At 42.0% G+C, this 17,938-nt stretch overlaps 1 protein-coding gene and 1 long non-coding RNA gene across 3 annotated transcripts in view; one reads left to right on the top strand and one right to left on the bottom strand.

The window, feature by feature from the left end:
* Positions 1-69: 69 nt before the first annotated feature.
* LOC102374800 lies at positions 70-5,858 on the bottom strand. 2 transcript variants are annotated; one of them, XR_003092910.1, is made up of 4 exons: positions 5,744-5,858; positions 5,555-5,620; positions 4,213-4,347; positions 70-2,829 (listed from the first exon to the last, which is right to left on the bottom strand). It is a non-coding gene; the product is annotated as an uncharacterized LOC102374800 (long non-coding RNA). The 2 variants fall into 2 exon arrangements; XR_323255.2 differs by having other exon boundaries at positions 70-4,347.
* A 1,503-nt stretch (positions 5,859-7,361) lies between these two features.
* Positions 7,362-17,938, top strand: part of TSPAN13 (tetraspanin 13) — a 27,188-nt gene continuing 16,611 nt past the window's right edge. Inside the window, exons 1-2 of the mRNA XM_006018920.3 lie at positions 7,362-7,401; positions 8,053-8,363. Coding sequence (XP_006018982.2) covers positions 7,362-7,401; positions 8,053-8,363 — 351 coding nt within the window. The remainder of the gene's footprint in view (positions 7,402-8,052; positions 8,364-17,938) is intronic.

Consider the following 17,938-nt stretch of genomic DNA (forward strand, 5'->3'; position numbering starts at 1 on the left):
ATATGTTTTCAGCATGTTGCATTCCTAGGAGTAAAGGAGGAACCACCTGTTATTTTATTAGTAGTCATCTTTAATCGTTTGCCAGAGTCCTCATACGAAAATGATAAATGTTCAGGTCATATAGCTAGCATGTCACTTTGCCTTCTGGTAAGCAAGTTTCTGATTATCCAATCTAAAAGTAAGTTACTCTGTGAAATATGAATCATTATACATATTTTCCCCATTCTATCACAAATGGAGCTTGTTTTCTGTGTGCTCTTTTCCATCTCTTCAACAAAGTTTTAACTTTATGCTAGAAAAGAAATGCATTTCTGTTATTAAAATCACCAGTCACTCTTATGTCCTTTTGTCATACATTATACTTATACATGTTAACTACAGTAAAACGCAAGCGTCTGCATGTTCAAGCAATAACATATATGCAGAGTATGATTGTATTGTGCTAAGTGTGATCACACTGTAACAAAGTGAGGACTTTTCAGGGGAAGAGTATCTCCAGACTGTATTCAGTAACACATGTTCAATTATAATCTAACAGCTCCACGGATATAATGCCAGCACAGTTTGCTGGTTGTCAGTCCCAGCTTGGGTACTGCAATGGAGTCTTGAACCACTCTCTGCGGTCCTGGGGTTGGGATCAATAATTGGCTCTGGTGTGGCACTACAGCTGAGACTGAAAAATCAGCTGATTGTTGGTCCCAACCTCCACACTGGACTGGAGTCTTGAACTGGCTTTAGTGTAGTACTAGGGTTGGGATTGACAATTGGCTCTGGAGCAGTGTCAAAACTGCCAACTGGCATTGATGGTAGACTCCAGTGTGGTGCTGGACAGTCAGCTGATTGTCAGTTCCAGGCTCTGCACTGCACTGGAGTTTTGAACTGGCTCTGGTGCAGTCCTGCACCATGTCTCATGTTACACTTAGAGATTGTAGTAAGCATTAGCATGCAACTGCTCAAAACACATTCTAACTTTGAATACAGCACAGTAATGCATACTATAATCTAAAGAAAACATGTGCTAAGTGTCCTGTGCAACACACCCCTTATTTGGGCTCCTCTACCACACTTACTACTTTGGTATCTGAGCATAATGTACACAGATGTCCAAAACCCTGGAATGCAAAATGAACAATGCCATCCATGGGCAGTGTCCGGCTGCCCCTCCTTCCCTTTCTTCTTGTGCTATCAGTGGCCACAAGAAAGGGGATGGGCTTGGAATGCTCCTACTTTCCTCCACAGATCAGTTCTTTTGATCCAGGAAGCAAATTCATTATATGCAAATGGTTAGAATAATATACCATTGTTGACAAGTTCAAATGACTATCTATGTTGAGTAATAGATTTTAACTATAATTAAATAGCATCAAATGGCAGAAACAACGATGACATCCATGTACAGGTGTGGTAAAAGCGTGCATTTATTTTAATGCATAACAGCTGAGAATCTAGCCCTTATGTACAGCGTATACTGGCACCCAAAATTAAAACTGAGAAAAATCCCAACCACATGGAGAACATACAGCTCAATTCGGACAGACGGCACATATTCAGCTTGTTTTTTTAGGTCATACTTGCAGTAAACAATCTTATGGGCATTTTTAAAAATGCTGATGGAAATGAGAAATCGTCCAGCAGCTGCATCATCATAGCCACGGGGATGAAGTGGGAATATAAAATCATTGATTTTACCACTCTCATTTGTACTTTTGCTTCTGAGTATAGAAAACCCATGTTGTTCATGCTGTAGAACAAGCCAAAATGAGAGAGACATAAAAAAAATAACTGAAAGAATATAAGGTACCATTTGACTGAATTGAAAATCTTTATGGAGTTAACTTAAATGTTAGCTTCAGTATTTATTAGCACATCAGCACATTTATCAGAAGGTTGTCAGGACAACAAGCAGTCCAGACTTGACTCGTTTCCAAAACAATTGACCTTATTAAGGTTTGTTTATTATATTTGTTTCTTGTCAACCTCAGCAACAAAACAAAACAAAAAGACCTTAGGCTTTAAAGTCAAGTTGAAAACCAGCAAATCTTTAAACAAATAATTTTAAAAGTAGTTTAGGTGCCACTTGAGAGCATCTGCTAACTTCTTCTGATCGCTATTATTTTTTCCCTTTTTGCTGGATAGGATTCCTATACAACAGAGTATTATGCTAGGTAAAGACTAGAGCTAGAAATGCAACATGCTGTGAAATGCGTAAAGTAAAAAGGGTGAGTTTCTATATCAAATTTGTCATTAAGAATGCTTTCATGTATTTCATGTAAGGCACAACAGTCACGCAAATATAAACTGTTTTAAGTTTATATTTATACCATTTGTAAAATATTGATGCTACGTAGATTTAAAACTTGTACCATGAGCTTTACAATGTAGTATAGAAGCATAGGCTACTTAAAACAATGGGCATTTTCCTCAATTTAAATCTGAGTTTACAGCCTTTTCCTATTTTGAGGGTCTCAGAATATGGTCCATTAAAAAAAAACAAAACCAAAAAACTTCTTAATTTACAACCCTTAAGATAGTCTATATATAAAAATTAATGATAAATGATGAGAACTTTTTTATTCATAGCCTGTTTGAATTATAAAATGTGTACTGGCCACCAGTCACACTAATTTTGCAGTTATACTCTTTCCACAGAGTTCCATACTACTTCCTAGTAAATACAGTGCTCTCAAGGATACCCACAGGCAGAGCAGAATTACAAGTCACCAGCCTGTGTGTTCATGCTGCTGCACTTTCCTATGAAAGTACATCTGGTTCATTCTGTTCATGGTTTCTTCAACTGCCAGGGATGCTGTTGAAAGGCTCCAAGGCAAGCTAGGAACAAAGGATATATCAGAGTGCAAGAAGCAAAGGCCAAATTCTGCTCTTGATTGCAGCACTGAAAATTAAGGCAACAGAACTGGACTCACTGTAACCAAATGCAGAACTTGTCCTCTTGAAAGACAAAGGAGAAGAGTCAGGTACAGGCTCATCAACTAGACCAGGTATTTATAGAAACTAAACCTAAAAAAAAAAAACCCAACACCCACACACACACAAAACAACAACAAAAAACCCCCAGTCATTTAAAAAAAAAAAATGAAAAGAAGAATCCCTGCCACCAAATCTAAGGAAAGACTGTTTTTTTTAATCGTTTAACAACTATTAATTCACAAAAGACAACTTAGTTCATGTTAAGTGTCTCAATGTATTAGCTAGATTCATATGTGAATATGGGTCTTTAGCATAATTTTGACTGAAAATATAGAGACAATTTTTTTTTTGCCCATTCATATTGCTGCAGTTAGCATGCCTCTTGCATAGTTTGTACTCCAAGAGACAAATATTTAACTGTGCTAGTCTAAATCAGGTTACAAGATTATCCCAGTAGGAGCTTGGTAGTGTAACTTATGAATAGAGCTGGAAGGGATGAATATCCAGCCTTTAGCAAGGTTGAACTGCCACAGCTCCATTTACTTAAATAAATCTATGCATAACCATAGAAGGCGTGAGTACAAGTGACATTAGAACAGCCATCTTGGGAAGTATTTATATTGAAAAAGCAGCTTCAAATATTATTATATGTTTAAGGGCTCAATCCAAAAATGTTTCAAAAACTTCTGAGTGGTACTCATTACTGAATCAAGCCTTCATGAGAAATGGTCATTAATTAATTAAAGTTGAGGCACCTTCTTAATTATTAACAGTGAAAGAGATCTTCTAAGAGTAGTGGACAATGTTTTTGAATAATTCAGTGATAATGACAAAGGGAACAATGCTACAGTAACTTTATATATCTGCATTTGCATGTGTCCAACAAAAACACTTTAAAGTTTCTGCTCTTTATCCAACAAAGTCTACAAAATAAGGCTAATCTTTTGTATGACTACAGTCTAAAGCTATGCTGAAAATAATTTCAAAACATGAGATAATATTCTAACAACTGAGGTATCAATAGCTATCTTTCTACAGTGGATAAACTGATTTTATATTTGGAATGGCAGGTTACACACTAATGCTTGGAAAGCACTTATACAGAATGAAATATAGCATCATTTCTGAACACTGGCAATACTTGAGTGACATTTTTAAATAAAATGTTGTTATAATCCATGTGAAAGGTTGTTGTGGGACTGATCTGTGACAAGCATGGAAAAAGATGTCAATTAGTTTATATATAGGTGCCTACCACCCAGTGAGAGTCGGTCAACTAATTACCTCTGAGGATCTGAGACTTAGTAGCCCAATTCAGATCTGATGTGAAGCTGGCATCATTTGTTTTAGATCAGTGGTTTTACACTGGAGTGGTTTCCTCTGGGTCTTGCTTTGAGCCAAAATAGTAGAAGGATAGCCCTGTAAATATAGTACACAACAAGTATAAGTTCACCACAGGCTAAATGAATTCAAAATCAAGTCAGGTTTGTTAGTCATTTATCTTGTCTCCTTACAAGTATTATACACTATGAATTGTCTCACTTCCCCTAAGTTTAAAAACATACTAGCAACAATAATAATAATAAAAAAAACTTTTGCAGCTGTTAAATCTTTAGATTTAATTTGTATCACAAAGCGTGTTAGATGTTAATATGATGCCTGACTGGCAGCTCCATGGATAACTATCCAGCAGTTTGAAAATGGGGGATTGTCATTTTGGCAGGAGAAAAACGTGCTCTGTATTTAATTGCACAAGTGTGGCAAAATATCAAAGAGCATGGAAAAAAATGCAAAGAGAATAGACCACAGCGACAGACCAGGAAAGACAGCCGGCTGCTGTTCAGACTCTTTGTCTCACTGCTGGCTGGGATTATTTGCCCGCTGTAGCTTTCCTCAGCCAGACAGAGCCCAGCCAAACTACATACAACAAAATGCCTTTGGAGATCCGTTTTTGACTGCTTTGTTGACAAGTTGCTAGTAATTGTTGTGAATTTATTAGATGCTAGGTGTAATTTTCTCAGTTTATGTGGAACTGATCTTCACAAGTTTTTCTCCAACACCTGGGGATGACAGAATAGTTAGCATGCTAGACTACAGAGTGTATAATTCCTTACCATCTCTTTCAAAGTCCAGAAGGAAAATAAGAGAGTTTCTTGGGTCCCCATCCTGCAACATTCATGTACATGTTTAAATGTACTTCTGTTAGCAGTTCCATTGATTTCAAGTGTAATGAAGTTGTGTGTAAATGATTGTAAGAACAGGACCTCAGGGAATATTAAACTGCTACACTCAGCAGCAGGTGTTTCACTCTATTTAACTCTCAGACAGAAGAAAAACTTGCCTGGACTGTTAGTTAATGCTAGAGCTGTACAGTTCCCTTAAAAATAACTTGCCTGTTTCTAGATAATTAAGTTTTCCCTCCAGTTATAGAGGTGTATATACACAAAGTATGTGTAAACAACCACAAAAAACCCAGGCCATTTTAAAGTAAAAGGAAGGAAGGACCAACCCATGCAGTTACTGTCATTTCAACAGTTTTAATTGTAAAGAAGACTATTTATATGTCCTAGAAAAAAATCCCCAGATGTTGAGAATAAACAAAAGTTAACTGTTTTCCACCACTCACAGAAGGATGAATATGTTGCCAATTATATAGCTATCGGTACATCTGGTGCATCTGCAGAGAAGCTTCCTAAGAAGAGATAGTAAAATTAAACCACTCGTACTGAAAAAGAATAAGTAGATAAAGCAACAAGCTTACACACCAGAAAGTGCTGTGAGAATTAGTTACATCCTGATTCCATAATAAAAGTACCTTTCTGTACCCTAAACTCTTGTGAAAGCCCTCACTAATCTTCAGAGACATTTGAGGGCAAAGCTGTATACCAAGACATCACACTGCAGGAGAAGGACATTAATATATATATATATTGTGTGAAGCCACCATGTTCTCTAACCCAGGGGGTGCTTAACCTTTAGCCTGTGGGCCTGATCTGGAAATTTGGAGGTGGTGGGGTGGTGACAATTAACACTGCTGTTGCTCCCCAGCTGCCAAATTTCCAAGCCCCACATTGCTGGACTGGTTCCAGCTGGAGGGATTGGGCCCTGTTCCCATGCATTTGGATTGAGTCAGGGCTTGATGCAGCCACATGGCTATGTCTAGGCAGGACCCAATGCAGTAGTGCAGGTTTGGGGCCTAGCTAGGCTGTTCCTGCGTGGCTGGATCGGCCCCTGGCCAGGCTGTTCCTGTGCACGGTTCGGTCAACACAGAATGCCAGATTGGGCCCGCACACCGGCTGTGACTGGCAAACAGAAAAATGGAAAAAGTTGGATACCACTGCCCTAAGCATCTTGTGCTAAGTAATGGTGATTTGAAAGGGATGGGAAAAGAGAAGCTGAGCAGAGGATACAACAGCCAGCAACCTAATGGGGGCAGATTCTTCACTTGGATTTTGATGTCCTAGAATCAGGTAGAAATATTTAGTGACTCCTGCTTCAGACTTCTGGAAAACAAGACTATGAATTGCTAAATGTTTGCTTTTTGTTCATGTGCTAGCTTATTAGCCTGCTTTAGCTTTCCTCAGACAGACAAATCCCAGCCAAACTACATAGAATAAAATGCCTTTGGAGTTCCTGCTGCATGTGTCGGGGCGGGGGTGTTTTAAGCTTTCCTCAGAGGCACTGGGTATTGGCTGCCACCAAGGCTGGGGATTTTGACTGGGTGTGTCAGTGTTCCTGCTGGGACTTCAAGGTAGAGGTTCCTGGTTACAGGGTCTCGCCCTCCTGCTCAGGGTCAGACTGATCCCCAGTATTTGGGGTCAGGAATGAATTGTACTGCATGGTTCAGATTAGAATGGACTGTGGGGTTTTGCTTTCCTCTGTAGCAGGGGTATGGCCCTCTACCCAAGTGTTTATTAATTACAGGATAGAAAGTCTTACCTCTCCCTCAGGGTCACACGGATGGCCATATTTGGGGTCAGGAGGGAATTTTACCCCCTGGTTCAGATTGGTACGGACTGTGGGGATTTGGCTTTCCTCTGTAGCGGGGGTTGCGGCCCTCTACCCAGACCTCTTGAGCGTACTTTTTTTTTTTTTAATTTTCTGTATTCCAAGCCAAATTAGCCAAAACAATTTCCAAATCCAAGAGTCAGTCCAGAACCAGAAGTGGCCCTACTACCAGGAAATGTTCTCTACTCATCTGGGGCTTCAGATGTTCCCAAAACCTTTGGTGGGCATCCTACTTGCAGCCCCCTAGTTTTGCTTGCCCTCAGCCGTAAGGCCCCAGGAGCAAGCCAGGGAGACATCTTTCATTTCCATAAGGTGGGCTTAAAGCCAAGACCTTCCCACTCCAGCAGCTAAGTGGGAGGTTTACTATACGTTACCTCTGCAAGTACTATCCCCGTGCCAGGAGAGTGGTCTTCCCTGGTGCGGCTATGAAGACCGCCTCCGTGGTCACGGTGTTTCTCTTGCCAGGTAAGCATATGCTATGCTTACATGGACAAAGAAGCAGGACGCTGGCTGCCTGGGTCCCGTTTTGCCGGCAGCAGGTTAGGGTGTCAAGTGTGGGCTGTACCAGGGTTTCTGGCAGTCTGATGCTGAGTTAGATTATGCTTGTATGGGATGGTTTGGATAGGGCTGACCCTGCCTCAGGCAGGGGGTGGACTAGGTGACCTCCTGGGGTCCCTGATGCCCTGGTGGCAGGTTGGGGCGTCTGGGGCTTGTGCTGCATCAGGGGCGACAGTCGCTTTAGGAAGAGGGTAGAGCAGTGTTTCCCAACCAGGGTGCCGCAGCACAAAAGCAGGCCATCAGAAATGAACAGGTGTGCGGTGGAATTTTGCCACGGCAACGAGCTACAACAGGTGTGAGAGTGGGAATGCCGTAACAGGTGCACTGCACAAAGTTTTTATTAATGTAAGCATGCCTCGGGCTGGAAAAGGTTGGGAAACATCGGGTTAGAGCAAGGATGCCCCTGCCTCAGCCTGGGGGGCGGAGGAGCTCCCTTCCGGCCCAACTTCTCCAGGGGCCTCAGGCGTCCAGCCGCGCCCGTGTAGCCGGCTTGGTGCGAGTTCGGCGTTTGAGGCGGAGCCTCGCCCGGATTCACAGGCCGTGTCTAGGCGCATGAAGGGCGAGGCGGCGGACCCAGCCTGAATGCTGACGGAGGGCAGAGGGCGCCCGAGCGGCCCCGGGGCCGCGGCTCCGGATCCCGGCGCTCCTCGCCTTCGCGGGCCCGGCCCCTCCGTGGTTCCATCGTTCCATCCGGGAGGCTCCGTCTGTCCCCGGCGCGCTGCGGGATCGGGATCCACCGCCCTTCCACCTGCTCCGGCTCCGGCCCGCCCCACCTCCCCTGCCCGGAGCCGCGCGCTGCCGGCGCGATGGTCTGCGGGGGCTTCACCTGCTCCAAGAATTGCCTGTGCGCCCTCAACCTGCTCTACACGGTGAGTCGTGGGCGCGGGGGGGAGGGCTTTGTCCTGCCCTTCCCCCTCTCCCCGCGCCCAGCGGCATCCCGCAGGCAGCGCTGGGAGCCCGGGACTGGCGAGCATGGCGCTGGGCGGCAGGTGGCGGGGCTGGGGCTGGGCGGGAGCAGGCGGCCGCGCTCCAGCCGCGCAGGGCGTGGGGCCAGGCTGGGCAGCCCGCCTGGGCGCTGGATCCGTGCGCTGTCCCACGGCACCGCGCTGCTGGTGAAGTAGAAGAGAAAAGGGCCCCTGCTGTGCCTCTGGCTGCCGAGCGCCGAGATGTGTCCGTCTCCTTCCAGATCAAACTCCACCTCGGGCTCTGCCGGGCTGTTGCTCATTGTGCTCCTCAGGGGCCAGGGCACCTGACACGCTGGATTTCCCCTCCCATTGGTTTCTGCTCCCTAAATCAATGGTTCTCAACCTCTTGTTTTCGAAGCTGGAGGCATCCCTCGTTGAAAGGCAGCTTTCCCTTTGCTTTTCACCTCTTAAAAACATGCCGGGTCAGTTTTCTCCCACCATAAAGAACTCGGAAACCTCTCTGCATTCCTGTTGGAAACCTCTGGGTTTGTCTCCAGAGTCAGGGTTGTGCCCCTCACAGCGCTATGTCGCGGCACCCTTGAGAGGATTTCAAGCTCCCCCCCCCCGCCCTCGCAGCACCCTGGCTGTGAATCACTGCACCCCAGTGTCTTCCGCCTCCTACCTTTTGTACTCCCCTCCCCAATATCTTGTCACACCCTAGAAGTCAAGCATACCCAGAGCAAGAATCCTTAGTGCCTTTTTCTTAAAGTTGAGGCTGAATCTTCCGGCTCCCTCTTAATCTAGGAAGGCGTCCTGTGCCAGTCGTGTCTGCCTGAGAGCTTGGTTCTGGGCAAAACGGACTCTGCACGAAAGCTGTATGTAGGCGCTATAACTGAACGAGTTCATTTAATAGCCGTGTGTGTATGATGAACAGAACGAGGAAGCAGTGAGCTACTGTGGAGTTTCAGAAGTACATGTGATAGTTTCGTAAGACTTTTTTTTTTTTTAATGTGTGATAGCTCAGAGTTGGTGCGAAGAGTTCTGGCTGTTTTGAGGGTAGAGATGATCTACAAGACTTTACTTGGCATCTCTTTCATTCAAAAGTTACATATTTGAATGTCTGGCTTACAAGAGCATTCAATTTTTTAAAATAGACTTTCAGTGGTACCCAGTTCCCCCACCCCCTCCCTTTCCCTCATATTGAGCTTGGAGCTGCTTACAAGTTTTTTACTGTTGTTATAATAATTGTATTTTGATGCTAAAGCCTTCTAAAACAATCCTTGGTACAGAAGTGGGGAGAAGTATAACTAGAAGCCGCTGTTCCCTTTTACAGGCTTCCTGAACAATTACATTAAGTTCATGCCTTAGTGATAAACATTCATCCTTCTTATGTGAACAGGCATTTGTTTTTCAATGAATGATAAGTAAGCTTAGAAATCCAGGATCAGAAACAACTGGTACACACAGAGAGTGGTGTGGCATGCTGGCACCTTTTACTATCGTTTTGGTCTGTAGAATATCATTTTGGTCTCTAGAATCTGAGTTTAAGGCAAAAGTCTCTATCTGATATGGATGTGAAGAGAATTTCTAAAGGGAAGATAGAGAGAGAGAATGATATGTAAGCAATGCAGAGATGTCACCATGGAGTCAATGTTGTTATCTGTATAATTCTTCACATAAGAGGAAAAGAAGGATCAGCACAACACTGAGTGACATCTTATTTTTGGTGCTGGATGTGAGTGATTTTTAAGAAGTTATCGCTGCTTTCTCCAATAAATCAGGTAGTAGCCAAATCCAAGGGTGAATAGAGCCTGTGGGCATACTGAGCCCCAAGCAGGGAAAGCTGACTTCTGAGAGCTGTGTGATATTTAAAGCATCTGCACAATGTACCGAGAGCAGGGTCTCATTCTGACAGCTCTCATGAGTAGAGTTTGTTTTGTGGGTGGCACTTGTGAAGTATTGGTGCTCTTCCCTGTTTTCATCTGGCTCCTGTTGGAAATGTAATTATTTTTATGGAAAAAGGAACTTCTCATGATAAGAATAGTAGAGACAATAGGCATTTAAATCTGATAACAAGGAACTAAACTGTACATAGTGCTTGCAGATTTTGAGAGGCAGCAAACAGTGAAACTAGTTTTATACTTAATGCCTGGCTGTCTGGGCCTGATCCTGAAAGAGGTGATCTGTTTTGGTATTGCCCTGACAATGCCAAAAACCAAAGCACTCAAGGCAGGTCAGTGCACAAGACTTAAACTGGTTAAAGTTTTCAGATAGAAAAAAATGAAGTAACCAATTTATAAAAATGGCATACTTGCCTTTTAAAAATAGATAAGCACTTTATTTCCAATAATCCAGCATATAATTAGTAATAGGGATAAAGAAATCGGTTTCTAACCTGGTTAAATTCACAGCATCTTTTTTAATGGAACATTATTATTGGAATTGAGACACTTTTTCTGTTTATATGACATATAATGGCTTTTGAATTAATGTAGAGAATTGTGTGTTCTTGCTGTAGCCTTAACAGATTGTAATTCATGTCTTGTTTTAAAAATATCCTAACTTTCAAAACAGCAAAGAAGGGTAATGCAATTTATATTTGCTTGATTGGTGTGTTGTGGTAAAAAATAAACCAATATTGTGTGTGTTGATAATGACAAGCCAGTTGACCTAAACCATCTGAAAAGGAAAAAATCAGTGAGTCAAAACTTTTTTGCCCTCTTCTAAAACCCGACTGCTTTCTTGGGTGTGTTTTGATGATTTTCTATTTGGGCATTAGAAGTCTACTTTAATAGCAGTTAAATCCCAATCCTGCAACTGCTTTTATGTGGGTAGCTTTTGTAACCATGGAAAATCTCATCAACCTCAGCATAGTTCACTGTGGACATAGGGATCCACCCATATACAATCTATTGAATACAAGTAGCTACCTTGAAGTCTTCAGGACTGCCTGGGTGTGTCTACACATTCATTAATGTGCAGTAACTATATTTACTGCACAGTAGCACCAGTGCACGTTTTTTGTGACACTTACTGCGCAGTAGCCTAATAATACTGCACAATAGGTTATTAGTATGGTTTTTGACTGGCACACTAATGCACTGTGTTATTAGGCTACCGTGCAGTAAGCATCTCAAGTAGATGTACCCCCTGTGTATTTACCGGCCGGATTAAGATCTTCACAGAGAAATAAAGTAGTTTGTTTTTCTATACTTAAGTTGTTGTTGTTTAAAAAAGACTGGTTTAGATGACTATAAATTTTCTTAAGTTTAAATCATTGCATTTTAAAAGTACTTTTTCTTTCTGCTTTTGCCATGACACACACAACTGAGTAAAATAACTGTCCATACAGTATTATCAAGTTAAAGCATGCGTGCGTGTGTCAAAATCTCTAATATTTCACCTATAGGAAGTTTTAGATTGGGGTGGGCAATTATTTCGGGCAGAGGGCCACTTAGTGAGTTTTGGCAAGCCATCAAGGGCCGCATGACGGGCAGCCAGGGGCAGATAAATATTAATTCAAAAAAAATTTTAGGGGCCCCGCGGGATGGATAGAATGGTTTGGTGGGCCGCATTTTGCCCACCCCTGTTTTAGATGATAACTCCACCAACGTTTACCAACATCCATTGTTCACCTGATTTTTCTTAAGGAGACACAGTCCCTTTAAGTAACCCCTTGCTCTTGAGTATTAAATAGAAGTATTTAATCAGGTTGTCAGAAAGGGAAAGGAAGAGTTTACTTCCCAGTTAGACTGAAAAGGTTGCTAGGCTCTGAGGATTAAATGGTAACATGACAGCATGCCATCAGCAACCACTTATTTTGAAAAATTTGAGCAGCAGCTTAAATGTTCCTGCCAGAGCTGCAAGGCTAAATGTTCTCTGGAGTTAGGCTGTTCTCAGTGGTGACAGATGACAAACCAAGGAGCAATGGTGTCAAGTTGCAGCAAGGGAGGTTTAGGTTGGATATAGAACTCTCTCACTAGAGGGTAGTAAAACACTGGAACACGTTACCTAGAGAGGTTGTGAAATCTCCATCCTTGCAGGTTTTTAAAATCTGGCTTGACAAAGCCTTGGCTGGGATGATCTAGTTGGGGATGGCCCTGCTTTGAACATGGGGTTGGACTAGATGTGACCTCCTGAGGTCCCTTCCAACCCTAATTTTCTATGCTTCGTTTTGAAACTTCAGTTGCATACCATTTCAGCATTCAATAAACTAAAATAAACACTTCTATCAGATATTCAGTTTTCTTAATCTACAATAATCATAATCATGAAGCAGCATTTTTTCTATTAATTGTATAGTAATAGAGACTTAATTGTGTATCTGCACCTTGTTATTGTCAACAATGGAAAATAACAAATATGAGCATCTTATTAAAAGCAAACCCCCCTGCTTTTTTCCCCTAGTGCTTTGCTCTCTGCATTTACATTGGTCTACAACATGTCTTTTATTCTTTGGTATTTGCTTTCAAAGCATGAAGTGATTTCATATGCTTTCATGGTTTTACAACACTGCCATTGTGCTGATTGGGCATAGTAATTGTAGCTGGCATAATTGTTGTGTTAAAACTACCTGACATCTGTGTAAAGGACATTTCCCTTTTCCCAACCTCAGTATAACCAGAAGGTAAAACTTACTCTGGATTACGTAAAGTCTCTTGGAGGGAGATAGGCATTCTCAGGTTCATGAAGTAACATTTTTCTGTATAAGGGCTTTAACTGGGAAAGTAGTTGCTAGCAAAGTGTTAGCCAGGTTTTGGAAGTGCCCATTAGAGGATGGATCTTCTCTTGTGCCAAGCTGGTGGATGTGCCCATCCTTCCTCTCTTTTCAATTCCCTCTGCATAGAAAAATCCTTAAATTGCCATTATATAAACCCTTTTATATTGCCTCCTTTCCTTGACACAGTGATTTTTTTTTTTTCAGGGAAAGGGGCATGGCTTGGGTATCATTGTTTTCCAGTCATACCTGACTTCTGATACCTGACCGTGCATAGCTCCAAGAAGTCATAAGAGCAGTCTTCTTGGTCTAACGTGTGCTGGGGACTAAGTAACTTCTTATGGAAAGATGAGGTTAACGCATAGCTTGTCAGATGTGGAGAACAGAGTTCAGTTTCATTTGGTGGTAAAGGATTGGGGGTGGGGGAATGGAGGGGGTCATGTGAAACCACTTTACAACTTTTAATGTGCCCAAACAGTTAATAAGTAACCCAACTGCTTACTGTGGTTGGCTGGTAGTCTCCACTGGAGTTCAGAATTTGGGAGTGTAATTAGAAAATGTGCACTTTACCTGTGTATTGGGTTGTCCTGCCTTGGCATATCAGCTTGTTGCTCATAGATGTGACATACTGTCTCACAGCCCAGACTGGTAATTTAGAAGGTAGCTTTACAAGATGGATTAAACCATTTTTAAAGTTTATATAAAACTAGTGGAAGGGCCCATTCTTCGCCCAGGTCATTATTTTTGTAATTGCAGTGTTTGTATATTTTCAAAGAATTTAGTAGAACATATTTAACATTTAAAATTTAATGTGGAGCGACATTTCAAATGACATCCAAATGAATAATCTTAATTGTAGAACTTCTTTGTAAACAATGTTTGCGGTGTTTCCTGTTGGTGCCAGTATACACAGCCCTCTCTGACTACCAACTCTGGAGCAAGCCACATATAACGGTCCGTGTGAAAAGCATTGTTCCCTTAAATTGTCACTGGAAGCCCCAAAAAGGGTCAAGTGAAAAGTAACCCACCTATAATTTTCGTTGGGTGGTATTCAGTGATTTTGAAAGATCTAGAGTAGGTAGGACCAGCCGCTCTCAACTTCTAAGTGAACATAAATACAGACATACACTTCATTTTATAGATAGATAGATGATGGTACTTTAAATATTTAATATATAAGCTTGCTGGCATAGATCATGTCAGTCCATTGCATGGCTCTTGTTACCAGTGTCTTCAAGCACGTTGACAATGGATGACAGTGACTTCAGAAAACTCAAGTATTTTAAGATTTATGTGGCAATGTCTGGAAATGCCTTCAACTGTACAGTCCCTCAGTCTGTTACCACACTTGTGAGTTATGCTTTTTTTTAGACTTACCAAGATAGCAGATATTGATCTAGACAGTTGGCAATGTTCATGGTTTAGTGTGAACTGGCAGTAGTCCATGCAAATCCTATCGCGTCTGCACACGCAAGCCAGAACATGAGAGTAGCTTAATTGGCTGAAGGAATGCTCTTCCAGCAAATACAATGCATATCTCCATTGTTGCAAGGAATGGGTTGCTACAAACTTAACATTTTAGGCACAAACTCTTCCTTGCTCTGATCTGGATGCTGATGACCCCTTTTCCACTGACTTCCATTATAAGCAATCTGTTGTTAGATTCATAGAACGACAGGCCAATGTTTTGAGAAGTGTCCGTTATTTTTGCGTGTTTCAGTCTCTGCGTGCCTAACTTAAGATACACCAGACCAGATTCTTTATGTTGCTCTAACAGTATAACAGGTGAGGAAAAAGGCCCTGAGAAATGCCCAACCATAAAGGAATTTCCTGGTTGGTGTATAGCTGCCAGCGCATCTAGAGAAGGTTCAGTGGGGTTTGTAAGGAGAAGGAGGGGGCACGGAGCACACTGTGGTCTGGCTAGTCTCAGCCATCATGATGGTCCCTACGCAGCTTTAAAAACCAGTATAATTTAGAGTAGCCCTGAGGCTGGCCTTCTCTGGAGCTCCCAAACATACGGGGCACAAAGGTAGTTCAAAGCTGCCTTTCCTTGCCTCCTACCTCCCCTGTCCCTCTTAAGAACGGGGGTCTGCAGGTCCTCAGCAGTTCCAAAAGTCTGGCACAAGGTTGCTTAAACTGGGCACATAAAAATACCTATCCTTTCTGAAAATGCAGCCCCATAGGTTTTCTGCTGGATGACCTAAAGCAAACCCTCTTCTAATACCTGTATATCCACAATAGGGATGAAACATTTAAGGCATTTTTAACAGTCTAAAAGTAAATTGAGTTGTATGCTGTCTTTGACTGAAAAGCAAATTTAATTTGATCTGAACTGACAAACAGTGCACAGAGTAGAGGCAGACTGTTAAGTCAACTGTAGAATTCCCTTTTGTGATCTACAGCAATCCTGGTTCCTTTCACGTATGTTGCTTGTTTCACAGTATTCCAAGGGTGCGCAGTAACCAGCCTTCTGATAACTCCTTATTTAAACTAATGCCCTACTTCCCATTAAAAATCGGTGAGGCGTTTGGCCTGTCTTCAGTATAGTTGCTTCAGTGTTCTGGCACTGAAGCGAAGTACAGAGGTGTTCACTCAAATCTGGTTAATGTCTCGGTTACATTTTGGCTACCATAGACAGCACCGCCTTTATAAAACATTGTGTTACTTATTTTCCTAAAGACACAAAACAGTGTTTTGGGCTATGGATTTATGGTTTATCTCCAATCAAATACAGCTGAATAGAACATACAGTATTCCAGGGCGCTCTGCATTTGTAAACAATTGTATTTCTGTGGAATATAGTAAGCTTTTAGTTAGTCAAAGAAGAGTTTGCGTTAAATGAGTTTGGAATTCAAGACCCTTTAAAATTATCAGTCCTATGTGTATGTATGCAGAAATGCACCCTGGTGTACTTCATCCTCAGTGCATTCTCTTTTGCTTTATATCTTGTGTTGCATATCTGTCTAGGAAGCAGCACTATAAATATTTCTATCTGATGACAGACAGATACATTCTGCAGAATTTCTAAGTAGAAATGATGATGCCATGCTTCATGAGGTTTAAACACTAAAATGCAATTCTGTAGTCTTGTGTGGTTCAGTGCTGAACTAACTCTTCTTTGAACTGAACCAAGTGAGAAGTATTGTTGAAAACAGAAAGCTAACCGTTTTCCCCCCTCTATAAGCCACCCCAACCGAAACAAAATAAATTAATCAAAATAGCAGAAGTACTTGTGCGCTCTCAATGCAGAAAAGATGAAGGTTGGCTTTGTAGTTAAAGCACTTGACTTGGAGGTCAGAATTCAATTCCTGGAGGTGCTACAGACTTCCTGTGTAAGTTCAGTGAAGCTTTTTTATCTGTAGCTCTGTCTTCGGTAGAATAAGGATAAAACTAACTGACCATATGAAGTGTCCTGAGAATTAATTCAATAAAGACTTTGAGGGTGTTCTGGTATTATAGTGTTAGAGCTGTACAGATGCTTTGGTAGGGGGTCTTGGAGCCTGAAAACTTGACAAGTTAAGGAAAAAGACTTTAAAATAATCGTTTTTGGTTTTTTTTTTTTACTTTGTTTAAAGTCAAGGCAGAAAATGAAGATCTAAAGAGCAAAGTATCACAAAAGAGCCAGTGAATAATCCTTTGATCGTGCTAAGGATGAGGTAACCTAGTTGCATATGGTTAACGCTTGTTGAGCTTTTCACTATTTCAGTAAGAAAATGTAGTGCTGCTCTGCATGTGAATAATTATTGACTTTGGATGCACTTGTGAAGTTTAAAGAATGTACCAAAAAGCATGCTGTTAGTTCATTACTCTACAATCAGGAGTGGTGCCAACTGTGGTTAACCTGTTCCCTGTACCCAGCTACCTTTTAAAAACCAACTCAGATATATCTGAATTGTAGTTGCATCTCCAGGTTGCAGCATATCTGTGTCCTAAGATGCTTTCTTTGAAGTAACCTGTAACAGTGATTCTCTGCCATGGTGTCATGACACCCTAGGATGCCTTGAGATCCTCTCAAGGGTGCTGTGGAGTCCCATTCAGTGTTAGCACAGTTAGGTATGCAAACATGATTCACAAGATAAACCCAGAGATTTCAAATAGGAATCCATAGTGTTAAACCATTCTAATTTATTGGGGCCTTTCTAAGTTCAACGTAGTAAAAAAACAAGTGAACCATAGGAGCTGGCACTTTATGAGGAGTGTCTCAAGTCTAAAAAGTTTGAGAACCGCTGTTCTGGGGTTTAATTTGCAACTGATCAATGCTCTGGCAGGGTTGACACAAAAGGACTTCCAAACTAAAGCATGGGCTTTACATTGGCTAAGGCACGGAATATTGTGTGTGTGTATTTATACCTAATATTGTTTTCTCACTCGCACAATCATGTACCTTGCGCATGTGCCCCATCCCCATCTGCTCACTAAGTCTAGGGGCACACATTAAAAAAGCCTGAGCCTGAATTGATTCAATCTTTGCAGGTTAGTCTCACCTGGCTAGGCTAAATCACTTAGTAACTGAACAGACATCACAGACATACAGGCACATACCTGAAGTGGCTTAGGCTAGAAGCCAGGGGACATTAGAGCAGCCCTCCCTCCCCTTACACAAGGCTGAGATGATGGTGGTGTGGCCAGGCCCCAGCAGGATTAGGGAGGGGTTCCCCCGCTCCTTGATAACAGAGCATTTATTAGCTCTGTTATCAGCATTTATCACCCCATCAGAAAACAAACAGCTTCTCTCATTATTTGTAGATTCATAGATATTAGGGTCGGAAGGGACCTCAATAGATCATCCAGTCCGCCCCCCTGTGTAGGCAGGAAAGGACGC

Source organism: Alligator sinensis, unplaced genomic scaffold (genome assembly GCF_000455745.1).
Source record: "Alligator sinensis unplaced genomic scaffold, ASM45574v1 scaffold123_2, whole genome shotgun sequence".
NCBI lineage: Eukaryota > Metazoa > Chordata > Crocodylia > Alligatoridae > Alligator > Alligator sinensis.